The sequence below is a fragment of the Danio rerio genome, chromosome 1 (assembly GCF_049306965.1).
Source record: "Danio rerio strain Tuebingen ecotype United States chromosome 1, GRCz12tu, whole genome shotgun sequence".
NCBI classification, from domain to species: Eukaryota; Metazoa; Chordata; class Actinopteri; order Cypriniformes; family Danionidae; genus Danio; species Danio rerio.
This window is the reverse complement of record NC_133176.1, coordinates 13,262,156-13,289,969: the sequence shown is the minus strand read 5'-3', so window position 1 is coordinate 13,289,969 and position 27,814 is coordinate 13,262,156. Positions and strand designations below refer to the sequence as shown.

The following is a 27,814-nucleotide window of genomic DNA, read 5'->3' as shown; positions in this document are numbered from 1 at the left end:
ATAAGATTATTATGCCTCTGAAAAAGATCAGTTGATGGTGTCAAGGTTTTGGAGGTTTCTGATTGGCTAATTGACAACATTTGAGTTAATTGGAGGCACAACTGTAGAATAGTATTTAAGGAAAACCTCAAACACACTGCTTCCTTGTGTGACAACATGGAAAAATCAACAAGCCAGAATCAACAAAAAAGTCACATTACAATGTGCTAAATTACTCTGGGAAAAATAATATTTTTTTGGGACATGTCCTGTGGTCTGATGGAACTATTAAACTGTTTGGCCATAATGACCAGTGCTACATTTGGAGGACAACAGGGAAAGCTTACAAGCCTAGGAACACCATCCCAACTGTGAAGTATTGGGTGGTAGCATCATGTTGTGGGGCTGTTTTGCTGAAGGAGGGACTGGTCCACTTCATAGCATAGATGGCATCATGAAGAAAAAACATTATGTAAAAATACTGAAGCAACATCTCAAGATATCAGCCAGGAAATTAAAACTTGGCCACAAATGGGTCTTCCAAACAGAGCATGACCTTAATCATACAGCCAAATTAGTTAAAATGTGCTTTGAGGACAACAGACTGAATGTTTTGGAGTGGCCATCACAAAGCCCTGAACTCAATCCGATAGAAAATTTGTGGGCAGTGTTGAAAAAGCTTGTGCGAGCAAGACAGCCAGCAAATCTGACTCACTTGCACCAACTCTGTCAGGAGTAATGGGCCAAAATTCCTTCAAACTATTGCGAGGAGCTTGTGGAAGGATACCCAAAACTTTTGACCAAAGTTATATAGTTTAAAAGCAAAACTAAAAAAATACTAAGGAAATGGATGTAAACGATTGACAAAAACGTTCGTAAATCATTTAGGTAATCATAACGGACCTAAAATAGTAAATGTTTAGTATGATTTACCATCAGACTTTTTTTTTTTTTTTTTTAAATGGTTATGTATGTACTTCTGGTTTCTACTGTATGTTTTTTTTTAATTCTAGGTCTGATAATTTTTTTCAGAATTTATGAAGTAATATATAAAAAAGGTATTAAAATAATAATAAAATAAATAATAATTTATTACCTTTTTTATTGGGCAGGACCATTAAATAGCATTTCTGCAAATGCTCTAGAATTAGCCAGAAGGATATTTTTTGTTCGTTGTCCCTGAACAGATGTTAAAATTGTCATCCTAAAAACAATACAAAACTTATACAACTCATCAATCTCATGAAAGAAGCACAAAAATAGACATATTTAAGTAGATTTTAATAAAAAAATGTATGTGTACAATATAATCTAAAAACACCAACATAATAGAGATAGCAGTTGACACATCTGATGTTATAAACCAGATTTTTTATTGTTATTGTAGATATGTTTATATAGCCTAGATATTTTAAAGATTCTACTATTATGTGTGCGTGCAAGAAAGAGGTAAAAAAAATATGACATTTTAATTTTTTTCTTCAAAATAAATGATTTAGTGCTTCATATCGAGAACAAAATGAGCATTTAGGGCAAATATTGTTATTAAATTTAGCTAGTTTTGGGGTAGCAATTATGAATGATTTTTATTGAGACTTTGACAGCTTTATTAGATAAAAATATTTTTTTCCGAATAAGCCAAAAAATGTTCCCAATCTGTGTCACCAAATAATTTTTATGATGTAACGTTAGTAGAGCTGCATTTCGCCCAGACCGCCGCTCATTCACGGTGTGCACAAGTGGTGCGCAGTGCTGACGCGCTTAAACACGTTTGATTTTCTGTTTATTGTCATGTTAAACATTTTCGGTTGCTTGACGACAATAATGCACAATACATCCGTACAGCGACGACAGACGCGAAAAGAGGCTGAGCAACATTACTCTGTTACCTGTATAGCTTTCAAACATAAAATCGGCGCAGGACCCGCTGCTTTTCTAAACGGCGACATCAGCAAACCGCTGCATCTTGGGAACTTCTTAACAAAACAGACCCATTTCACAGCTCGTTTAGGCTGTTTGATATCAGGATTTATGCACATCTTTGAAATAAGGCGACATCATAATACGCGGACATTGCAGGTCGTAACTCTATAAATCACACGCGATGAGAGAGTATTATGGTTCCTTTGTTTGTAAAAGGTGATGATAAAATAAAAGCAGCTATCAGATAGGCTATAATGTCTGTGGTAGCTGGAGAACTTGGCACTGAAGAGGAGGTAGAGGATCTGGTAAGTACATTAACAGTTTTAAACCGCAACAGCACTCACAAAGTACTTCTGTATTTACTATGCTAACAGTTAATACCCTGAAGTACAGTAACGTTACCACCTCTTACAGATACACGTGAAGCAATCACCTGGATATCTGCTGTATTTCAGCCTCATTTCCATGGCGTGTAAACATGTCAACAAAAATCAAACAACTTTGTTTCCATACAGTTATAGTTAGCTGTGTAGATTACATGGTAAATAAATATTAAACCTATTTAGTGCCATGGTTTATATTTGAATTCAAGCAAATAATCTCTTAGCCTATACAGTTGAAGTCAGAGTTATTAACCCCCCTGAATTATTAGCCCCGTTTATTTTTCCCCCAATTTCTGTTAAACAGAGAAAAGATTTTTCCCCCACATTTCTAAACATAACAGTTTTAATAACTCATTTCTAATAACTAATTTATTTTATCTTTGCTATGATGGCAGTAAATAATATTTGACTAGATATTTATCAAGACACTTCTACACAGCTTAAAGTGACATTTAAAGGCTTCACTAGGTTAATTAAGTTAACTAGGCAGGTTAGGGTAATTGGGCAAGTTATATAGGTATGGTTATGTAGGTTAGGTATAACGATGGTTTGTTCTGTAGACAGTCGAAAAAAATGTAGCTTAAAGGGGCTAATAATTTTGGTCTTAAAATGGTTCTTAAAACTGCTTTTATTCTAGCCAAAATAAACCTAATAAGACTTTCTCCAGAAGAAAAAATCTTATGAGAAATACTGTGAAAAATTCCTTTCTCTGGAAAAAAAAAAAAAAAAAAATTATATATATATATATATATATATATATATATATATATATATATATATATATATATATATATATATATATATATATATATATATATATATATATAGATTTATATAAATTGAGACAAACCATTTTTTTAGTGTATAAAATAAGTTTTGTAAATTAATTGGACACAAAAATTAATTTTTCGTCTTGTGTGTTTTACAGGCAGAGGACAGTCTATGTAGCAGCTATGTGTCCGACACTGAAAAGGTGAGATCTTTAGCTTTGGGTCAATCAGATTAATTGGTTATGCTGTAGTTCTTTGATTCTTGGACTTTTGTATAAAAATTATTGACTGAAGCAAGAAATAATGTGTATGCACTTATAATAAACTGAATATCTAAGTGTTCGATTTGATTTCAGCAGCCAAGAAAAAAGAAAGTTTCTGGCAGACCACCTCCTTCTCCTAGTAAGTTGTCTTTTACAACATGCCATCACATGTTTTATTTATATCAACATAGTATTATCAAAAAATAAAAATTGTTATAATATATACAATCACTGCAATTCTAAAGAGTCAGAAAGGGGTTTCTGAAGTAAAAAGTAAAAAAACAGTAATTCTGTGAAATAATATTACAATTTCAAGTGTCTGAATTACTGTTTTATCATTATTGAAATCGGCTTTGTTGCTTAATGATTTTGTGGATGTGGACTGTTCTGATTTCTTTGCTGATTAGAAGGTTCAAAAGAACAGCATTTATTTGAATTAAAATTATTTTGAAACACGTTTGGTAATTTTAAAAATTTTCAGAGTCGCCATATCTGAACAGTGCAAACTTGCATATGAAGAGAGCTCCAGCTGCATCATGTAGGACGATGAAGGGGTTGCAGCTCCAAAACTGTAAAACCCCTCCAGCTGCTCCACACAGAGACGTCTGGCTGCACTTACAGGATGATGGACATGGTCGGACCCTTTTTTTTTTATTATGTGGCTATAATTTTACATTGTATTCTGCATTATTCAGTTTTGAAAGTTATGCTACACTTATATGCACTTCTGTTTATAAATGTGCTTTTATTTCATCAAAAATATGGTAAAACTATAATATTTTGAAGCATTGATACAATTAAATATTATTGCAAATATAATAAAATATTTTTAATAACTTTTTAATATATATTTTTAAGTAATTAGTGAAGTAAATACATTTTTTTTGTTATTTTAAGATGGGATTTATTAATTAATGGCAAAGCAGATTTTTCAGCATTATCACTCCAGTTTTTAGTGTCACATAATTCTTCAGAAATAATTGTATTTTCCTGATTTGCTGCAGAAGTCAACATTAATTTAGTTTAGAATTTAGTTTTTCGTTTTTTTGGGTGAAAAGTTTAACAGACATTGATTTTTTATGTACATTGAATTTTGATCAATGTAAAGAATCTGTGCAGAATAAAACATATTAATTTCTTTTTAAAAATATTATCTAAAATTGTTGAATAAATTGTACTTTGGTAAATGTTTTTCGTTTTAAAGATATTTAAATATTATTTACTGGCAGAGCATACAAAATAGCTGAAAATAAAATGACTTGATTGCATAAATCATTATATATGAAGCATATCTGATCTAATGAAAACATTTAGCTGAAAATGTATGAATGTATTTCTAAAAGACGTGCAGTGGTAATTTCGAATTCATTCTCTTTAGGGTCATTGTCAAAATCTCCAAAAGTCATGGATTGCAGTGTCACACAGAGCAGCATTAGCAGTGCCAGAACACCGGAATACTTGAAGGAGGCCTTAGGAATGAAAAAGCCCAAATATTCCCGCTCCGCATCTAACGGTAAGATAAAAGCAATAAATCAGGAACAAGAGTGTTCTGAAATAACTTGACATCCTCCACCCCCCCACCCTCTTTTTTTTATAATTTGTTTTACAGAATTTTTTTGTGTATAACCATATTTTTACTTTATTTTTTGAGTACTTATTAACTGATTTGGTTTTACATCTCTTTGGTTTTTTTATTCATATTATTTTATCATCTGAGTTTTTTTCTTGCAAATGGAAAAGTAATTTTATACTCAGCATATATAAGTACACCCCTCACATATCTGTCTTTTAAATTTATATTTTTAATAGGAAACTATACAATATTATATTTGTGCATATACATTAGAATAGTCAGTACTAAAGCCCAAAATAACTTTGAATAACGGTCCAAAAACTAGTACACCCAAATTTATGTTATAGAAAAATATTAAATACAAATTTAAAAAAAGAGGAAAAATCAAGAGAAAAAAAGAAAAAGAAAAAGAAAACATTTGTTGAAATTTTGTATGTTGTAATTTTTTTTTTGCAAGATATTGTTTGAATTTAATTGTATTTCAATTTCTAAATAAGTTTGGTGACTATTTTAATAAATATATCTGTTTAATAAATCTGTTTTGTTAAAATGCACCAAAATACACTTTCTATATATTAACTGAGAAATAGATAAAAATATTCTTTTTCAAAATGCGGTGTCCTCAATTATGCTGAGCACTATACATATAATTTCAATATAAGTGTTTTTCTGTTTTTTCTCTCTTCAAAAAAACAATAAAGAAAATGTTCCGATAAAATAATCAATGCACCGGTTATTTTTTTTAAGCATTCTGATGATGTCACTGTATATTATTATTTTACAATTCCTCACCAGGTTACGTTCCAGGGACCCCAGACTACAAAGACAAGGAGGAGATGTATGATGAAATAATCGATCTAAAAAAGGTAAAGCTGCTCTCTTGCGAACCCACTCAGTGACTTAAAAGTGTTTTTGAGGATGAGTTTGTAGAATTTTGATTACATCCGACTGCATGTTTTCGAAGAATAGGACTTTATCTCAATTCTACTGTCTGTCCTATATGTACAACAAGGATTAGTGGTTTGGATTAGTTTGTCTTACATCAAAGTTTGTTAAAAATAGACTGCCAAATGTTCCTGGATAGTGTATTGTCTCTGCTGCAGTTTTGAAAATATTAATCCATGCAAGTTTATTTTTAGCTATTATTATGCATCATTTGTACAATGCAATAGAAGGAAATGGTTTATTGAAATGTATTTTAGTATTTCGTAATATGTCTAAAATATATCTGGCTCAAAGACAATTTAGTTTCTGTTTTATATATGTATATATTCCACCAGAATAAAGAAATAACAATGTAATTGACTTTTTTCTTGTGTTTTTATACTTATTTTGAGATCAGAAATATGACGTTAAAGAGGATAGTTCACCCCAAAATTAAAGTTCTGTTTTCATTTACTCATCCTTGATTTTTTATTTTATTTTTGCTCTGTTAAACACAAAAGGAAGATATTTTGAAGAATGTTGGAAACCTGTAACCATTGACTTAGTAGGAAAAAAGTACTATGGATGTCCATGTTTACAGATTTCCAAAAGTCTTCAAAATATTTTCTTTTGTGTTCAGCAGAATTTTGGGTGAGCTAGCACTTAAAAAGATACTATAAATTATGCAAAAAAATAAATATTGCCAAATTTTTTCCTATTTTTAATCTGTAACTTTAGCATCAATTGTCTTGAAAATATCCTTCAGTTCAAGTGTATTTCTTTGCATTGAAATTTGATGCTGCTCTGTGTTTGTTTCTTTTTTTTACCAGACCATCCAAACCCAAAAAGCTGAATCAGACAAGTTGAGAGCTAAGCTGCGGCGTTTTGAAGAAGAAAACTGTAAGAAAGACAGGCAAATCGAACAGCTGCTGGACCCAGCCAAGGTAATGAGCAATCCTCTGCAAATCCAGCCACAGAAATAATCTGGAATTTGATGGCATGTACAGTATAAATGCTTCACACCCCACACATAATGTACACACGACACAGAGCTGTAGAGTAACTTGCAATTTTCTGACTGAAAAGAATTGAGTGTTTTGCTTTACAGTGGCTCTTAATGATGAAGTGTTTATAAATGAGTGTATTGATAATAATTAAAATTTTCACTCTGATTCAATTTTTAAAATATTATTCACAGGACAGATTTCTGTGTATTAGGCATGGGCCGGTATAAGATTCTGACAGTAGAATAACCTTGGATAAAAATATGACGGCTTCACGGTTCACAGTATTGTGCTCACAGCCCTAAAATATATTCTTTTTAAATGTCTGGGTAAAAAACTAAACCTTTTTTCTCCTTTGAAAACAATATTTTCTTATTTTTGAAAGGTTTATGATATTTTGGAACAGTAAACACTTTAGGCTAAATAATTCAAATGAATCACTGACCTCTGCTGTCTTCATTTGTTTCAAAAACACAGATTTATATTCCATTTAAAACAGCATCTTTGGATATTTTCTCTGCTGAAGATACTGTTATCCTAAAAAACAAAAAATAATGTAAATAAAAAATCTTACACTCAGCTCAGGAACGGTATTACCGAAAATTTTGGCGGGTTTAAAACCTTGACTTTTCCAAACCGCGGTATACCTTGAAAACTGTTATGGTCCTATGCCTACTGTGTACTCAGTGGCGTAGCGGACGGGCCCGCAGGGCACGCACCGCGGGGGGGCCCCGCGTGATTAGGGGGCCCCATGTCGTCGCGATTTTCAAAAATTGAAAATCCAGGAACCGCAATAATCAAACTCTTGGGAACAACTGTGGACGGAACCAAAGTTCACAGGTCTGTGTTCTCTGAACACCTCTCAAGCGGTGGACTACTTCATTCTGATTGCTTGCCGCCGAACCGCGTCATAGCCAATGAAGACGCGCCGCTGTTTCTCGCCGCCGGTTCTCGTTAAAAAATGAATGACTTCTGGCTACTTTGACGCTATCGCCGCTTTCGGTTTGTGATCGCTCCTCAGTTTGTGAAGGATTCCCCGCGTTGTCGCTCCACTCCGCCTCCTTTCCCCGCACCTCAATTTGTGACATAGATATATACACTAGATATTGTATAAGGACCCTGAGCATGCGTCAATAGCGCCGCCACATTGGTACAGTGCTCCCAGGACAAATGTCATTCAGTCGCACTAGACAAGTGTTATTACGTGAAGATGCGGGACTGTAGCGCTGTCTACGAGTGTAGTAACGAGCAAACAAAGAAAACAAAGCACAAAGGCAGAACATTCCATAGGTAGGATTAAGTTTTTTACGTTTTTTGTATGTTCTGAAATTTGTGCTAAACAGGTAGCGTTATTGATAATAATACAGCCACTTACTGCATTCACTATAAGTCAAAGTAGCTCCAATTCGCACTAAATACTCGGCTTATGCTAGCCTTGTTGAATAAAATCAGCAAACAATGAAAAAGAAATATGACAACGAGATGATGCGCTGCCAGAAACTAGTATTATTGTCGGCTAGTGAAGGAGTCGTTCATAATGGAGATTCATTCACAAACAAATCGCTCCCTCCATCAGTATGAGAAGTGAAAGCAGGAGAGGAGGTGTGTTTCAGGACATGTTTAGATCAAATTTAACAGGGAGGGTGAATAGTACATTTCTGTACACACAAACACAAGCTTTTTGTCAGGAATGCCCATGCGATCACTGATCCATCAATGTAGAAAAGTGATGTAAAATTATAATTTTCATAATTGAAATAAAAATAAAAATACTAACATCCAGGAAAACTCCCGATCATAGATATATGTGTATATCTCTGGGTCTGCCGCCCCCAAACCCCCCCGACCCCCTTGAAAACTGGGGGCCCCATCTGTGATCCCTGCAGGGGGGCCTCCGCATTTTGCGCTACGCCACTGTGTGTACTCCATCATTGAAATGTATCGAGCCCTTTTCTAAACAGCAATAAAATTGTATTTGTAAGGGAAATTAGAAATGTAGAAATCCTAATAGTCATTTTTTCCCCCACACTTCCTCCACACTTTTAACTGATCAAATTTGACAGTAAAGATTTTACTTTTATTTGTTACAATAAAGATATTTTCAATAAATGTTGATCTTTTGAGGTTAAAGGGATAGTTCAATCTAAAATGAAAATGTAATTACTGTTTACTCACCCTCAAGTGAATCCAAACCTTTATGAGTTTTTTTTTCTGTTTAACACAAACAAAGATACTCAGAAGAAAGCTGAAAACCTGTAACCGTTGACTTCCACAGTAGGAAAAACAAATACTATGGAAGTCAATGGCTCCTGGTTTCCAGCTTTCTTCAGAGTATCTTTTTTTTTGTGTTTAAAACACAAAAGAAACTGATAGTTTTGATAAAAGTAAGGTGATGACAGAATTTTATTTTTGGGTGAACTATCCATTTAAGATTTATAAAACAGTCCTGAACAAAAGCATGCAGAACAGCTGTTATCAGCCACATTAATAGTAAGAGTTGTTACTTGAGCACCAAATAACCATATTAGAATTATTTCTAAATGATCATGTGACACTAAATATTGAAGTAATGATCTGAACATTCAGTGTTGCATCACAGGAAACATCTTTTAGACCTTAAACCTTTGAACAGTACTGCAAATAAAATCCTTTTCTCTGAGAGTTTGCTCGTTTATAATTATTTTGAAATATTTATTTTTGCATTTAATTGCATAGGACCCAGAGTATGCTCGGAGTTTAGTGGACAGAAAGACCGATCCTAGATCAGTGAGTATGCCCTTATAACAACTGCACATATTCTTACAGTCATATTTGTTCAGATCAATGATTTAAAGTAAACAGCAAATCTGTTATTAATAATATGCAAAACTGTATTTATGATCTTTTTAGATTATTAATGGACTGAAACAGAGGATTCTGCGACTGGAGCAGCAGTGCAAAGAGAAAGAGAATGCCTTGAGGTTTGATGCTATTTTTTTCTACAAACTTATTATACAAACTTAAGGAACTTATTTATATTGTACAAAACAGGTTATAGTGATTCAATACAACACATTTCATAGAACTAACCCAAAAATAAATGTTCTCTCATTATTAACTCATACTCCACTAAAGAAGACGAATTTTAACGAATGTAACACCTGGATTTATTGACTTCCATAATTTATATAATTGTTTTTACAATGGATGTCAGTTGTGTTTGTATATAACCGAAGAACGTAAGGTTGGTTTAAAACCACTTGAGGTTGAGTAAATGGCGAATAGAATTGAGAAATACAATTATTAAGACGAAGAAATAGACTGAAATAAATTAAATGTCACCTCAAAATAAAGTTTTAGGGTCACTAATGATTCTGAGAAATAGTGAACAAATCAGTAACGACTTTTCTTGCTTGTATTAATGACCAGATAATTCTCAGATCTTACAAAAACCTGTGAAGTCCATTCAGTTTGATTGCTGTTGTCTATAAAGCAAAAGGGGACCATATAAACGCTGAATATGACTAGCATTAGCAAAATTTTGTGAACACAAAACATCAATTGGCCATAATAATTTTGTGAAATATAAAGCACTGTTCATGCCCACTTATGAAACCCCCAGATATTACAGATTCCTATTGGAATGAGCAGATTTTGCCTTTTTTCAAAATCTCGTTTTCTGTTTAAATTACCACTAAATTATTTTATGTTGATACAAACTAGATACTTTTAAATGCTTGTGTTAGTTGTACTTAAATTGAGGAGTTGTGTATTTTCCTTTGCAGTCAGCTTCAGAGTGACCACAAAACTACTAACATGCAGGAAATGAAGATCACTGTTGAAACCTATTTTGAAGAGGTAAGTTGCATTGTTTTTGTTATGTAAAATATACTTAAAGGAATAGTTCACCCAGAAATGAAATTTACACCGTAGTTTACTCACTTCCAAGTCATACTTGGTGTATATGAGTTTGTACTGTCAGATGAACACAGGCTGAGTTTTAAAGTGAAAGTTAAATGTACAATGTTTGCTGACCATTTGCTTCCACATTTGGAGTGGCGCCTCTACTTTGTTGACGTCAGTTTAATGACTTCTGCCACAATATTTTTAACCACACCGTTAGATTGCTACTTTGGAATGATGTTCAAAAAAAAAGCCCGGCTCCTACTCAATATTCCGTATCAGTTGAAAGTACATCAACATCCTGATTTAAAAGTTTCAGCAACTTCCGTATTAGAGTATTGGTCCTTTTTTAAATTCCAAAAGCAATTTAATCCAGCATTAACTAACCCATATTCTGTCAGGGGGTTAACACATATATTTTTTTTTAAGTGGATCCATGTGTTTTTGTAACAAATATATGTATAATTTTAATATTATAAACTCAAATCACTGACTTCCAGTGGCTGTCGAATGCTGAATCTCTGACTTAAGATGCATTCATAGCAGAGGCTCCAGGAACATACATGTCTTGCAGGAACCACTTACCACACAGTTTACCACAGAAGACAATGATGAACAAGAAAATTTGTAGGCTTAGCGTTACTGTATAATGCTATTCTCGTTCGCCTACTCTAACCAGAGCTTCTGCTACAAATTTATCTTACGTCTGAGGTTACAAAAACACAGTGATCCACTTTATAAGACATGCGTTTACCACCTGGCGGCATATGAGTTTATATAGTTTGTAGTTTCTATTGTGTAGAATTTAGAAACCCTTGTTATTAGTGACACCATTGGCCATTTAGTGAACTGCAGCCAGCAAATTGGGCTTCCATTTGTGCACATTTACAAGAGACTGAATGTGATTCAATGCCCCTGCATACTAACAGCGAGATTCATTTTCTTTAATGAAAAGAAGGTACAGTGGAAATACCTTTAAAACATAATACTTATAACAACATCAGATGCAGTTCACACCACTGAGAGCGATATTCAGATGAATATGTATTTATTCTTCCTTCAACATAAATTATAGCAGACTGAAAACATTTGATTATGGTGATGATGACTGATGAGGTCATTGAATTTACAGTGATTATAAATTATATTTTAGACTGACAATACATGGGGCACACAAACTTTTGTCAGTTCTTCACATAAAAAATGTTTGCAGGCTTTCATAGATAACATAGGAGGCTGGAGAAGGTCTTGTTTTGAAGTTTTTTACAAGCAAATTGTACAAACAAATTCTATCATATAGACCTCTCTACATACTTCTTTTTTTGTGAATATTATGTGATACACTCTTTATTTTTTCATGCTTAGGTTCAAAGATTGCGCACACTGTTAGATTCAGCTGAGAGAAGGTAAATACATCACTGCTTTTATTCAGTTCAATGGTCTCTCTTAATCTGATATAAAGAATTTATTTAATTATCCGTGTTTTCTTTTTCTTCTCAGTAATAAGGCTGAGAGCAAAGAGAGCAGAAGGCAGAACAAGACTCTTAGTACCACAGTTCTGAGACTCACAAAGACTGTTCAACAACTGGAGGAAGAGAACCAGGAACTCAAAAAAGAATTGACCCAGGAAGAGATGAGCATGACGGACAGCCCTGCATGCAGAGCCAAGGGTACTTACATTCACAACAGAACTGGAAATATTTATCATATGCCATGATATGTTAATTGATTAACCAGAGTTTCAGTATGTTGACATACTTCCAACTGAAACTGAATATTGATTAGGGTGCAGAGCTTTTTTTATGCGCATCACTTCATCTTAGCAAACTAACATAGGAGGGGCATGGTTAAGAATATTATGACTGAAATTGTTCATCAACAGAGATAAAACACCGCTCCAAATGGTCAGACTTTGATTAAAGATTAGCAAAAAAAAATTTTGGTAGCAAAGTAAACACTGTAAATTTTGGTTTCACACTGACTTTAAGTTTTGAGGTTTTGTTAAATGCTTGTTTTTATGTACAATACTGATTACATTTTTTCCAAATTTACACTACAAATGCAATTCCGAAAAACGTTTGCATAAAATGACATCTTGTTCAAATAAAAACCAAAAAACCCAGAACAGAATATATGTGCTTTTTCAGCGTATCAGCTATTAATTAATCATTTTTTAAACAAATTGCTTGAGTAAACATTTCAATAAACAGAATCATGAGAATCATTTTAAAATGAATCAACCATTTAAACAAATCATTTGAGTACCTACTGTGATTTTTAGTGCCGTATTTATGTATATAGAGGGGTAAATAAATAAGTATTGAAGACATCATTTTTCTCCGAAAATATACTTCTAAAGGTGCTGTTGAGGTTTTTCCCCGGATGTTGGTAACAATCCAGAAATCCATATATATGCAAAAAAAGCAAATCTAATTTGTTTACAAATGAAGTTATGCATAATAAAGCCTGCATTTACACTGCAGATCCTGATGGTCGATTCCAATTTTGTGACTGTATCTGATTTTTTTTGATGACCTGCTTTCATCATCTTTTGAAAGGGACTCATAAATCGTCTGCATTTACACAGCACATGGCAAAGGCGCAATGACCAAAAAAAAAGAGCAGGCGCTGACTAACAGCTGATCTTTTCTCTATTCCTGTATGTAATCTGTTTGCAGCTTTTGACAAGCTGTTTTACTATAGCTTATTACTGAAAGGTTCTCATTTGTCCATCTTCTTTTGATATATTTGCTTTTTTTAAACTTTAGGCATTTTAATGTAATGTCCATGGCGTGATTTATGCACGTGATGTTGAAATGCTCTAGTTTTGTATTAGTTTATATTGGTTACGTGGCAGACATTGCGCTCTCTCGCTCTCGTTAACATGCTCAAATACCTGTGCTATATGACAATATAAAAGCTGTTTAAGTCCTTGTGTATGAGATTTAAGGTTTGGGACTCTGCTGCTGTCTGTTCTGAAATGAAAGTATCAGACTTGACATCATTCGCTATAGTTTTTAATGACGTGAGACTCGCATTGACAGGTGAAAATCCGATCTACCTACTTACACTGCAGACACGATGGCACAGATCCAATTCATATCAGATAAATTTCCACAAATGAACAAGGCCTGAATCCGATTTAAGTAAATCGGAATCCATGTGATTTTTTTCTGCTTACATGTACATGGGCCATATAAGATCTGTGCCACACGGGAGAAAAAAAAAATCGGAATTGAGTCACTTGAACAGTGCAGTGTAAATACGCCAAAAATGAAATGATGCAACGAAAAATTATTAAATACATGAAGAAAGGAAGGTGTAAAAAGGCAGTGAAAGCCCTGACAGCAGCTGAAATCTCACAATAGTTATTCAGCAACCCTCTGCCCTTCGTCAGGGTAAATGAATATTAGCTGCTTCAGTCCAACATCAACAGTACATTTCCAGAAGATGAAACCAGGGTGGACATTTCAGCAAGACAATGTTCCAAAACACAGCCATGGAAACTCTCAAATGCTTCCGGAGAAAGAAAATCAAGCTGTAGAATAGCCCAGCCAATTACCTGACCTGAATCCAATAGAAAATATAAAATAAAGATCAGATTTGATAGACGGGACATAAACGAAACTTCAAGATTTTTACACTCTGATGAAGTCTGAAAAACTCACACCTGAGCAATGCATGTGACTTCATTCTCCATGAGAGGCGTCTTTACACTGTCATCAACAAAAAGTCTTTTATATAAAGTATTAAATGTTTCAGTAGTTCAGGGCTTTCTCCTTGTGTCAATCCATTGTTCTTACACAGAACTAATCTTTCAGATTTTTTGGTTTTGTTTTATTTTTATGTCTGTATTGTTTGGCTTTTTATCAAAATCTGGTTCAATTTCATGTAAACAGCTCCTTTAGAAATATTATTCCCAGTAAAAACATGACATGTTCAATACTTATTTCCCCCATTCTATCTACCCCTGACTGGCCTAAACCTGTCAAATATCAGCATAAAAAACACACTATGCAAAATATAGTTATGATCGCCACTAAAACAACTATATTGAGGTATCCGTTTTTGTTAGCGCTGTTCAGTCGTTTCTGCAATAAGAACTGAATTACTGATGAAAAAATTTGAATCAACAACTACTTCTGGTTAGTGGTTAATATTTTGTCTTGGCTGGTTAAATGTACTGGAAAAAATTAAGTCTGAAAACATTGATTAAATGTTGCTGCACCTGCAAGACTGCCGAATTTAGTCACATGACTAACCATATTTTTTTGCTTTCAGGTTATATGGATTGGAGTAAACAGAGACTTGTGCGACGAATCCTGGAGCTTGAAAAGGTTTTTATGTTACTTCAAACTTTATTCGCAAAACTGAAGATCAAATGTATCATAAAAAGTCATTCATTTATCTCATTTTTTTTCAGAGATTGGAAAGGATGAAAAATCTTCAGATCACCAAAGCGTCACAAAAGAGCCTAGACGATACAGAATCAACGAATCAGAATGCAGAGACCGAGCCATCTATGATTACAGAGAATGATGTGCTTTTGAATGGAGTGGTTACGAAACTTGGAGAACAGAAATCAGAGCTAAAGCTAAAACTGACCCAGAGAGAGTAAGTGCACTTCTAGAAAATACACTACAGTTCAAAACGTTTGGATTCAGTAAGATTTTAAATGCTTTTTTTATGATGCTCCTCTATTTTATTATACATTTAAAAAGCCATAAAAAGGCATTACTCAAGTCTTTAGAGTGGCAATTAAAAGAATGCTTTAAAAATAAATGGTCTGGTTTTTATATAAAAATTCTATATGAATTTGAATAGAAGCAAATACTTTATGAAGAGCATTTTTTATAACTACAGAAAATATCAGATTAAATAACGGATAATATAATGATAACTGCATTCATGTCTCATTTATCATATCTTTAGAAACTTTTTTGAAGCCTTTTGAAATGATATGAGATTTATTCTGATTGAAATTCTGATTTTGTCTTATAAGTGAGGAGATAAGACGTTTATCTGCTGAAAAGGATGAACGTCTGAAAGAGGTAGAAAATGTGCTGAAGGAGCAAATCCGAAATCACGAGAGCCTGATTCAAACACACAGGTGTGTAATATTAAAATAATGAAGGAATCATTCATTATAAACTATGTTGTATGTTATATATTGAACATGTTTGTCCTCCTTTAGGGATGTTTAGAGCAATTATTTCGAGTGATCATTGTATAAAGAGTTCAATTTATTCATTTTATTATTAAACAATAATTACATTTTTATATTTCTGTGACAAATTATCTTTAAAATCGTAATATTTGTGGAAAAATGTGCCAAAATACTGTACTGTATGTGCAAGGTCAATTTTGAAGACTTTAAAGGTTTATCATTATTTTATAAAATAACACTTTAATATTTTCAATCTAAAACAACATTTTATCTCATTGCAAACTTTACTAGCAAAACAATTGCAAATCATTCAAATAAAATTATATCACTGTATTTTTTACCCTTTTTATTAATTAAAACATTGTGAAAAATTATTGGTGAGTTTTTTTTTCTTTGTTTATCGTTTCAGTATTAAGAAAATGTTTAAAAATACATCATCTGAAAATTAGCATTATTAACCTCTTAGAAATTAATTGAATTTACATAAATTCAATTTAACACATTTAACTCATGAATGCTAAAAAACATACATCCTAAACCTACATATTTATTTCTAACTTAATCAAAACAGTTACCTTGAATGCTCTTTTTAAACAGTGGGGGAAATAAGTATTCAACACGTCACCATTTTTTTCAGAAAACATGTTTTCACCAGGTGTTGGTAACAACCAAAGAAATCCATAAATATAAATAAAACACTTTACAGAAAACAGTTTACAGTTAGTTTACAAGTTAAGTTATGTGAAATAAAATCAAATGACTGAGAAAAAAATGTAGAACACATAAAGAAAGGAAGCTGTAGAAAGGCAGTGAAAGCCTAGACAGCAGCTGAAATCTCTCAGAAGTTCTTCAGCAACCCTCTGCCCTTTGTTATTGTAAATTGATATCAGCTGCTTCAGTCCAACATCTACATTACCAGGTGGATGAAGATGAAACCAGGGTGGATGTTTTAGCAAGACAAAGACCCAAAACACAGCCAAGGAAACTCTCAAATGCTTTCAGAGAAAGGCAATCAAGCTGTAGAATGGCCCAGCCCATCACCTGCCTTGAATCCAATAGAAAATAGAAAATAAAGATTTGATAGACGAGACACACAGAACAAAACTAATTTTATTTTACTAATAGGCATGCCTAATCTTAAATGTAAAATGTAAAAATATAAGTGAAAAAAACAACTACAATATAAGTAAATATGAGTGGTGAATGATTATTGGGTCTAAAAGCATTGACATTTTGATGTATTATTTATGTATGTGTTTCAAATATAGAATATAGAACTCTTCCTACGATAATCACTATTAAATAGTTGCTCTGAACATCTTTAACGGAGGACAAACGTGTTCGATATAAAAAGAGCTTCAATTTAAAAGTCTGAAAATGTAAACAACATGCTTTGTTTTAAAATAAAATACATACCATCAAACATGTGAGGACACGTCTGAATTCATATTCACATTTTTTATTCACAGACAGGAGATGAGTGCACTGATTGTAGAAATCACTTGTTTAAAAGAGAAACTAGAGGAGGAGAGAAACCTCAAAGTAGTGCAAGATCCAATTCAGGTAATGCTTTCAAGATACTTTTTTAGAAGTGTACACACACACACACATACACACACACACACATGTATGTTTGTTTTTGTGAAAAGTGGGTACATTACATAGGTTTCCATTCATTTTATACTGTCCAAACCGTATATTGTATTGCCCCCACCCCAAGCCCAACCATCACAGGAGACTGTGCAGCTTTACTTTCCGATTAAACTCATCCTGTGTGATTTATAAGCATTTTAAGAAATGAGGACGTCACCAATGTCCTCATATATCACCTCCTTTTTGTAATACCTCTGTCATACCCATGTCATTATACATATTTATGTCCCGATATGTCACAAAAACACGTATATACACACACACACACACACACACACAGAAATCACTGAACTCATTAATATGATATTGTCACAATCCATCTCACAGGTTCGAGACAGTTCTTCTTTGTCAACAGAACCATCATCGCCATCAGATTTTGGGACAAAAAAGAAAAACAAGGCAGCTGAGATAATCCAGAAACACTGGCGCTCACACCGTAAACGGGTCGGTGCAACCCCATCAACACATACTGTACATTTGCAATAAATGTAGCTTATTAAATGACCTGCTTTGTTCTTTTGCACATCTGCACAGGATCTAGTTCTCTTGCAGTCCTGTCTCAGAGGACATCTGATCAGACAGAGGCATCTGGAGGGACAGAAGCAAGCTGACCTGGGAACTGTCCCTGCTTCCATGGTAACTGCTTTTGGCATTTTAATGGGACGCTGTATTATACACAGCTTTGCCCCTATTGATTTTTGCAGTATATGTTGTTATTGTGCTGATTGGCTGCTTTATATTATTACCAATCTCTAACGACTGTATAGTAGTATATGAAGCTAATATAAAGCCGTGAAAAGGATTTAGAGGCAACTTGAAAATTCTCAGTTTTTCTGGATTTATGATTTATGGTTATTGTTTATTTTATTATGGAGTCGACTGTTGGTGTTTCATTCAAATTAAAAATGTAATTTGTATGAAATTTTACAATAGGTCAACATGCAGTTGAAGTCAGTATTATTAGCCTCACTGAATTATTAGACCTTTTGTTTATTTTTTTCCAATTTCTGTTTAACGTGAGAAGATTTTTTTTAACACATTTCTAAACATAATAGTTTTAATAACTTATTTTTAATTACTGATTCATTATCTTTGCCATGATGACAAAGGCTTATATATATATATATATATATATATATATATATATATATATATATATATATATATATATATATATATATATATTAGGCTTGGGCGGTATTACGGTATTATGGTATACCGCGGGATCTAAAAATAGCAACGGTGTCTGTTTCAATACCGTTATACCGTCATAAAATATTAAATATCCTTTATTTAATGCCTACAAAAACGTATGTGTGGTTGGCATCACGGGACAGTGTGGAGGAGAGAGGGAGAGGAAGGGGGAGAGGGAGGGAGAGAAGGGGGAGAGGTGACGTGACGAGTCGCGCTTCAAAGTGTCCTGCAGTTTCGACTGAACAGAAGTGAGATGTGGTTAATATGAACGAGAGGTCTGCATTAGAGCTAAAGATCTTTGCCCGAACCCGGCGAGACACGAAAAAATCCAAATCCCTGCATTAAAATCCATCCCTGCAAAGGTGAAACAAATGATGACGAAGTAGTAAAAAAAGCGAATTTTGACGGCGGTCAAGTCAGTCACTAGCTCATAAGGAGCGGTTATTCCAGCCGCGGTCGCTCATACACTGCATATTACGGTAGAGCATTAAACCGCAAGATGACAGGTAAAATAAGAGGCCATTCGCTAAAGTAAAACTGCTGTCATGGAAAATTAAATGCATGTTCCTGACTGGTAGAAGATGAACAAAAAATCAGCCGGATCAGAACTCTGCATCTCGACCTGTAGCCGCAGGAAATGGTGTTCAGCTGCTGGACGCACCATGAGTGAGAGACTGCGCTAAAGGCAGTGGATTTAATAATGTTCCTCCACAAACACATGTAACCTAATCTTAGTACGTAAAGGGTTTTTAAATTATAAATAAATATTAATTAAACCATATAATCATAATGTAGACAGAGTATACAGACTAATGGTGGCATTATTCTTTTATTATTCAGCTTCACCGCCGCCCTAATGCCAGATTGTGAAGAGAAGTGGAGAAACACATCTTACAGAGGCTTTATCTTAATTTTGTTATTGCCAAAATACCCGTCACCATTTAGAGTTTATTTTAATTTGATTTGTTTAGCAAGATTACTTTTCATTGGTGTGTAGCCTAATTTAAAGGCTAAGTGCATGTAGCCTACCTAGACCTATAGAGTGCTGAGATGTTACGATGTTACAGCTGTAGGACTTATTTTATTTCTTTGTTCCAACTTTCAAATGGCCTATAGTCTACGCTTGTTACGAATAAATGATGTTAAAACATATAAATGACTCATTCTTGAAAATAATGCATTAGAGCTGTGTGCATGAGCACATTTTAATGTAGGCTGTGAACGGGTTTGGGCTGTATAAAGCTGTCAATCAAAATGTACCTGTCGGACTCGGGACCTATCGGGTATAATTTTTATTGCCCGATTACAGCTCTGCATTCCCGCTGCTGTTCCGCGGGAGCCGGCCAGATTTCTTACGGTGTGGTATGTGTAAAAGGGAGAGAGAAAGAGAGAGGTGCTGTGCGTCGCTTTGCGCTCTCTCTCTCTCTCTCTCTCTCTCTCTCTCTCTCTCTCTCTCACACCGCGAGCCTAAGGTCGCATAGAAGGTATTCAGTTTCTGAATGGTTTAGGCTCAAGCCAACAGTTTGGTGACGCTGTCTGAGCCTTACGTCATAATTTTTTTTATTACGCCGGTAATACCGGATACCGGGGTAAAATATGGAGGCAGTTTGACGGTATCAAAATTTGGATACCGCCCAAGCCAAATATATATATATATATATATATATATATATATATATATATATATATATATATATATATACAGTTGAAATCTAAATTGTTTGCCCTCGTTTGATTTTTTTTCTTTTCTTTTTTAAATATTTCCTAAATAATGTTTAACAGAGCATTGAAATTTTCACAGTATGTCTGATAATATTTTTTCTTCTTGAGAAAGTCTTATTTGTTTTATTTCGGCTAGAATGAAAGCATTTTTTAATTTTTAAAAAACATTTTAAGGACAAAATTTATAGCCCCCTTAAGGTATGTATTTTTTCGATAGTCTACAGAACAAACCATCAATATACAATAACTTGCCTAATTACCCTAACCTGCCTAGTTAACCTAATTAACCTAGTTAAGCCTTTAAATGTCACTTTAGGCTGTATAGAAGTGTCTTGAAAAATATCTAGTCAAATATTATTTTGACAAAGATAAAATAAATCAGTTATTTGAAATTAGTTCGCAATTAATAAAACTGTTATGTTTAGAAATGTGTCTTCGGTATATTAAACAGAAATTGGTACCATACAAAAATACACAACATCCCATTTTAAAAAGTCAAACTGGAGTGTTGTATTACCTATAAAGTATTTTACACTGTATACATTTACCTCTTGCTTATTTTATATATCTTTTACTATAGATCTTCCACCAAAGATATTACTAATATCTTTTTGCCAAATCAATCTTTAATGTTTAGTTTTTATCATCAATCTTTGAACTCAATTTGTAAAATGTAGAAACTATTTGAAGATGTTTTGGGAGTAAAACTTTTGCTTTTATGAATCTATGAAGTACATTTATTTAAAAACCTTTTATGCATGCCCCTCATGGCATAGTCATGTTTTTTTGTTCCATCGCAACGTTTATTACAATTAACAATAATATAATTATCTTTCTGACAATCTTTCAGAGCCAATCAGGTAAGAGCACTCAAGCTGTACAGGAAGAAGAAGTGACTCTACTGCAGTCGGTCTTTAGGGCTCATCTCAAACGCAGCACTATGAACACGGACAGGTGATATACTGTAGACATAGTCACATTTCACATACACTGTATATACTCTATATATATATATATATATATATATATATATATATATATATATATATATATATATATATATATATATATATGTTTTGTTATTTATATATTATATTATAGCACATTGGCAAATGAATATAGTCTGTATTTATTTTAATATAAATGCATTGTGCTTACAAGAATATGTTGAAATGACTCTGCAGGGCACAGTCTGTATCTTCCATACATCAGAACAAGCAGCATGTGTTACCCGCAGGATCCTCTCAGGCCGTGTTCACAAGCAAAACCCAAAGCTCAGGTGATTATTCTTCTTTAATATTGTGCTCTGTTTGCATGCAGAGATTAATTTTATCTCATGCTGTTATTATTCTTGATTGTTAATGTCAGATTGATACACCTGTAAACCTGTAAAACAGGTTAACAAACAGGTTTAAAAAACATTCAGTGACGCAATAATGCATATTGTAAATTAAGATTCAGATCAAATCATTCCTAAAATCTTTTATACTTATAAGCTCCCTTTAAAACTTGCAAGTGGATCTTTTTCATTCAATCTTTTTGGTGTTACTCTGAATAATAGCGAGGAGGCCACAGAGGAAATAAATCCTACTTATCGTGATAAGCTACAAGACGAAAGATCAATACCAGGTTAGAGTACAGGAGGCCCATAACTTATTTTTATTATGTTACCGTGCAAAAGTTGGAGGTCAGTATCATTTTTTTTTCAGCAAGGACACGTTAAATTGATTTAAAGTGACTTTAAAGACATTTGTAATGTTGTAAAAGTTTCTGTTTCAAATAAATGCTGTACATTGAGCATTGTAAAACACACACACACACACACACACACACACACACACACACACACACACACACACACACACACACACACACACACACACACACACACACACACACACACACAGTCAGATTAACTGTTCAACCTCAATAATAGGAAGAAATGTGTATGCAGTGACAAATTCACATATTAGAAGGATTATGAAGGATCATCTGACACTTGCCATGTTTTTTTCCAGCTATTTTTTTGCACATTTTGGATCATTGCATAAAAAATGCTTGATGAAAATGCTAAGATTTTTAAAATGAGCATAAATAAACGTATATGCATTACTGAGTGGGATTTTCTTTTATTCAGTAAAAAAAATGCACATAAACTACGATGAAAATACTTTTAATGAAAAAACTCCATTATGCGTATTAAAAAACAATTCATGTCATTTTTGTCATCAGAGATCATGTGATGATAAAAATGCGTTGAGGCCATAAGCAGTCGAGTTCGTCAATTTTTGGGGTTTTCTGACTCATTTCCGTTGTGGTCAGTGCTATTTGCAGCATGTTTCGGTATTTGCATGTGTTGTGAGAATTTATGTGCACACGGGCTGTTAAATTGATGAAGAGGCTTTCTGTGTATGTTAGAGTTTTTGTCCAGAGATTTCTTAACTCGTAGTGCAAATAAGCTTTATTGGTCTTTGTAGAAATGACTAGAAATAAACAGTCAAACTAATGGCTCTAGGAACAAGTGTGGTTATGACTATAGATAAAAATAATATCATATAATATGAAAATACCAGTTCTGAACACCATTCCTCATAACGAGCTGTTTTTTACAGCAAAAATTATTCAGGATGGAAAAAGGTCAATATTTCTGATTAAATAAATGCACATTTGGTGAGCATAAGACACTTTTTTATAAACATAAATTATTTTTTTTCTTCTCTGTTTTCTCTGTTTTTTCTTTTCAAAGGAAGATATACTGATGTACACTTACCAGCCACTTTACTAGTTACACCTCTCCAACTGCTCGTTAACTAAAATTTCTAATCAGCCAATCACTATGCAGCAACTCAATGCATTTATGCATGTTGACATGGTCAAGATGATCTGCTGCAGTTCACACTGAACATCAGAACGGGGAAACAAGGTGATTTAAGTGACTTTGAACATGGCATGGCTGTTGGTGCCAGTTGGGCTGATCTGAGTATTTCAGAAACTGCTGATCTACTGGGATTTTCACGCACAACCATGTCTAGGTTTTACAGAGAATGGTCCGAAAAAGAGAAAATATCGATTGAGCGGCAGTTCTGTAGTCGCAAATGCCTTCTTGATGCCAGAGGTCAGAGGAGAATGGCCAGACTGGTTCTAGCTGATGTTATGGCAGCAGTAACTCAAATAACCACTAGGTACTATCGAGGTATGCAGAAGAGCATCTCTGAACGCACAACACGTCAAACCTTAAGGCGAATGGGCTACAGCAGCAGAAGATCACCCCTGGTGTCACTCCTGCCAGCTTAGAACAGGAAATTGAGGCAACAATTCACACAGGCTCACCTAAATTGGACAATAGAAGATTGGAAAAACGTTGCCTGGTCTGATGAGTCTCGATTTCTGCTGCAACATTAAGATGGCAGGGTCAGAATTTGGCGTCAACAACATGAAAGCATGGATCCATTCTGCCTTGTATCAATAGTTCAGGCTGGTGGTGGTAGTGGTGTAATAGTGTGGGGGATATATTCTTGGCACACTTTGGGTCCATTAGTACCAACTGAGCATCGTGTCTACACCACAGCCTACATGAGTATTGTTGTTGACCATGTCCATCCCTTTATGACCACAGTGTACCCATCTTCTGATGGCCACTTCCAGCAGGATAACATGCCATGTCATAAATCCTCTCAGACTGGTTTCTCGAACATGACAATGAGTTCCCTGTACTCAAATGGCCTCCACAGTCACCAGAACTCAATCCAATAGAGCACCTTTGGGATGTGGTGGAACAGGAGATTTGCATCATGGATGCTCAGCCGACAAATCTGCTGCAACTATGTGATGCTATCATGTCAATATGAACCAAAATCTCAAAAAAAAAAAAAATTTCAGAACCTTGTTAAATCTATGCCACTAGGCATTAAGGCATTTCTGAAAGCAAAAGGAGGTACAACCTGGTACTAGTAAGGTGTACCTAATAAAGTGGCCGGTGAGTGTACGTTGAAAAGCAGTAGCCATTGACTTCCATAGTATTTTATTTCTTACTATAGATGTCAATGGCTACTGTTTTCTAACATTTATCTTGTGAGTAAATGGTAAGGAACTTTTTAAATTTTTTATATGAACTGTCCCTTTAATCTTAATGTGTGGTGTAACGCCAATAATGTGTGTGAATAATCTGCCATAATACAGTATAGTCACCTGTTTAATGTAATGATAAACATGTTTTTCGTTTTGTTGGCGTGAATCAGGCGTGAAGATCCACCAACAGGAACCAGCCACCGAAATCCCAAAGAGCGTTGATTCAGACGACTCTGATGATATCATCGTGTCTCCTTCAAGACCACCGAGGAAAAAAGAACAGCCTTTCAGTTGTTTTCCTTTCAGTGCCGATGACTTGATTTAGCTCCTTTTCAGCTTTTTGGTTGATTCAAAGGCTGCATTTTCTCTCATAACATGGAACACACATTATTAGCTGAACAATGGGAAATTGAAACAAGCAAATAAGGACTTGTATTGGCAATAATCACTGTTCAGAGGTTGATATTTATTTGATTTTTAAGATTTTAACACTTTATTTCCTTCTGTTAAGATCATATACTTTTAACTATAAATAAGGGACACATTTCTTAAAGGGATAGTTCACCCAAATTAAAAATATACCAAGGTTTATGAGCTTTGTTTATTTGTTGAACATAATAGAATATACTTTGATGAATGATGGAAACTGGTAGCCATTGACATTCATAGTAAGAAAATAATGTACAATAGAAGTCAATGGTTACTGATGTTCATCATTTAGGTTTGGAACTAGTCAAGGGTGAGTATATGATGACAGAATTTTCAGTTTTTGGGTGAACTATCCCGTTTAAACTTTGTCTTCACACTCCAAAAGTGCCTTTTGCTGAATGATCATGTTTCAATGAGGATCAGGGATTTAATGCTGTTTGTTTACTTCTCATTGTAGATTAAATGACATACATTACTCTAAACATTACATCCTCTGTAAGGTCTATTTAAGCCATTGTGTGCTTTTAATGTGCAACTCAGATTGGTACAAAACTGCTGTGAATTTCCACATGTATAGTGTAACTTTTAATTGCATATGAAAAACATACAGGAAATTCTGTTTAATGCTGTCAGTGTATTTCGCTGGAAATGTTTCTAAACAATAGTAGCACTGAAAAAACTTTAGATTTGGTTGAAACTGAGTTTGCTCTGAGAGTATGTAGTGTTTTGTGGGATTGTGCTTGAATTTGTGTTATATCTTTCTTTATTAAATCTGTTTTCTCTGCTCTTTTGACATTTGTGAGAGGGAAAATGTCTTCATTCTTGTCTTGACTAAACGTTTTGTTTAATATCTGATTTTTATTTATTTAACTCCACACAAAGTTCAATTCTCAATAAATATTCTCAATAAAACTTCTTTTATAAGTAAATATAAATTGACATTATCTTTTTTTCTCACCACCCACTGATCATTTTCACAAAATTTTGTTGTTGGAATCTGATTTTATATACTTGAAATTGACCTTTGCATGCTAAAAGTACTTGAGTAAGAGACATTTTACTTGATTTGGTTTATTAAAATAACTCCGACTACCAATATTATGATATAGGTAGCCTGCACCTGCTGTAGTCAACCTAGAACCTATAGTAGTTTGACATAAAACCAAAACAATAACCAATTTTGTTTTAGGACATTTTTATTAGGCAAAGTTTTGAATAACAGTAAGTGATATAGATAGTAAAATCTGTATTTCTTAAACATACAGAATAATAATAAATAGTTATGTGACAACCATAACATTAAGATTATGTCTTAGGACATATTTGATTAGCTTTTTGTTACCTACACCAAATGTTGACTAATGAAGGTCCATTTATAACAACTGTTTATTAGTTAGACTACTGTATTGTCAAACCATGTTGCATACAAACACAGTCAACAGACTTGCATGACAGTGTATTGCTGTAGAGGACAAATAAAACACGAGACAGGTGTTTAGAAAGAGTAGTTTATTTTGTTTGACCTGCAAACTTATCTAAACAAGATAAACTTTCAGAAAACAGCACGGAAACATTAATAATGCGCGCGCTCATGGATATAACCCGCGGTTGTCTTCAATAGTCCGTCTTTGCTCAACAACTTTGCTGAAAAACAAAGCAAAACATTACAACAGCCAGACATACAGTTAAAACATAACAGTCACCATGGTTTGTAATTTAAACTATAGTAAAATAAAGATTAAAACTATAGTTTAAAATAGACGATGAGCGAGCCCCGCTGCTCCCACCCACCATAACCCTCGCAGCGGGGTCCCAATACCGGCCTCCCGTGTTTCCCTCAGGGTCCTCAGGACTCGTATTGATCCCTGCCAAGGGTTCACGAGTACCGCGCCCCAGGGAGTGCACGAGCAAACCGGGCGCCAGGCCGTGCCAGTATTCACTGGATGTTGCTCGGCGGCACATTTCGAGCAACAAACACGTAATATTCTTCGCGATATTGCGTTTATGTACGCAAACCGCAAGGAACTACAACACAGACGGGCCCGAGTGAAGCTTCACGAAGCGGACTTCGTGAGGTTGGCGTGGCTCCACTCGTACCGTCAGGTATTGAACTCACCTTGGTCAAGTACAAACAGCAACACCGGGCGAACTGACAACACGGAGAGAGAACCGACGAGCTTTATAGGAATGCATATGCAAATGTTTACAATGCTACGTCACTGCTGTGAGACTTGTTGTCATGGTGAGCGCTGAGGAAAGCACATCTCATTGGAGCTCGGGAGTTTTCGTCACGGCGAGTTCCGTCGGGTGTGGATAAAAAAACAAAATAAATATATTGAATATATATTTTTACATTTTTGGTGCTGTGTAATATTCTGGGATGCAGTAAATTATGGATACAGATAAATATAATTAAAGTCAAATGCGGGACATTTAAACAAAAAGTGAGCCTGGTAAGCTTCTTATTATCCAAAAACTCCATCTAGCGGTCACTAAACCTAATAGCATGTTACTTGCTACTAACCACCCCACTGCCAAAATGTCCAGCGATTGTCCTTTTAATTTTTTATGTAATTTAATATTATGTAATATATTTATTATACAATTAATATAATATATTTATATTCAACATATATATTCCCGTCACGTCTGTGTTTATGAGGGTGTTTCCTCACTTCATTCGTTTAATTCTGATCCGATTTCCGATCGCTCAAACCACTTCAGAAGGTGATGCATTCCAGATGAAACTGGACAGATATAATAAGTTTTAGACAAAATTAATATAAACAAAATAAATGATGACCTGGAGAAAATCGGACCTGCGCCTAAAACACCTGTATGTGCGCTTTTACAGTCAAAATTCTATTAAAAACATGTTTA

The 27,814-nt window shown here is 34.2% G+C and overlaps 1 protein-coding gene across 2 annotated transcripts; it reads left to right on the top strand.

The window, feature by feature from the left end:
* Positions 1 to 1,735: 1,735 nt before the first annotated feature.
* Positions 1,736 to 25,863, top strand: iqce (IQ motif containing E). 2 transcript variants are annotated; one of them, NM_001287204.1, is made up of 21 exons: positions 1,736 to 2,207; positions 3,214 to 3,258; positions 3,415 to 3,457; positions 3,800 to 3,952; positions 4,697 to 4,831; positions 5,687 to 5,757; positions 6,646 to 6,759; positions 9,535 to 9,585; positions 9,709 to 9,779; positions 10,584 to 10,656; positions 12,067 to 12,107; positions 12,202 to 12,371; positions 14,983 to 15,038; positions 15,125 to 15,315; positions 15,704 to 15,811; positions 17,338 to 17,431; positions 17,849 to 17,965; positions 18,056 to 18,157; positions 21,288 to 21,391; positions 21,622 to 21,716; positions 24,676 to 25,863. In NM_001287204.1, exons 1-21 carry the CDS (start codon positions 2,157 to 2,159, stop codon positions 24,828 to 24,830), a joined length of 2,040 nt encoding a protein of 679 aa, NP_001274133.1. In that variant the 5' UTR covers positions 1,736 to 2,156; the 3' UTR covers positions 24,831 to 25,863. The 2 variants fall into 2 exon arrangements, with proteins under 2 accessions (NP_001274133.1, XP_002660426.1); XM_002660380.7 differs by having other exon boundaries at positions 1,743 to 2,207; positions 3,412 to 3,457; positions 24,676 to 25,727.
* The last annotated feature ends 1,951 nt before the right edge of the window (positions 25,864 to 27,814 follow it).

What these genes read in the sequence shown, in the direction of transcription:
- iqce (XM_002660380.7), top strand. Translation starts at nt 2,157, where the DNA reads ATGTCTGTGGTAGCTGGAGAACTTGGCACTGAAGAGGAGGTAGAGGAT. An exon ending in CAGACCACCTCCTTCTCCTA is followed by an intron (nt 3,458 to 3,799) that starts GTAAGTTGTCTT and finishes AAAAATTTTCAG; the next exon opens with AGTCGCCATATCTGAACAGT. An exon ending in AGCTGCTGGACCCAGCCAAG is followed by an intron (nt 6,760 to 9,534) that starts GTAATGAGCAAT and finishes TTAATTGCATAG; the next exon opens with GACCCAGAGTATGCTCGGAG.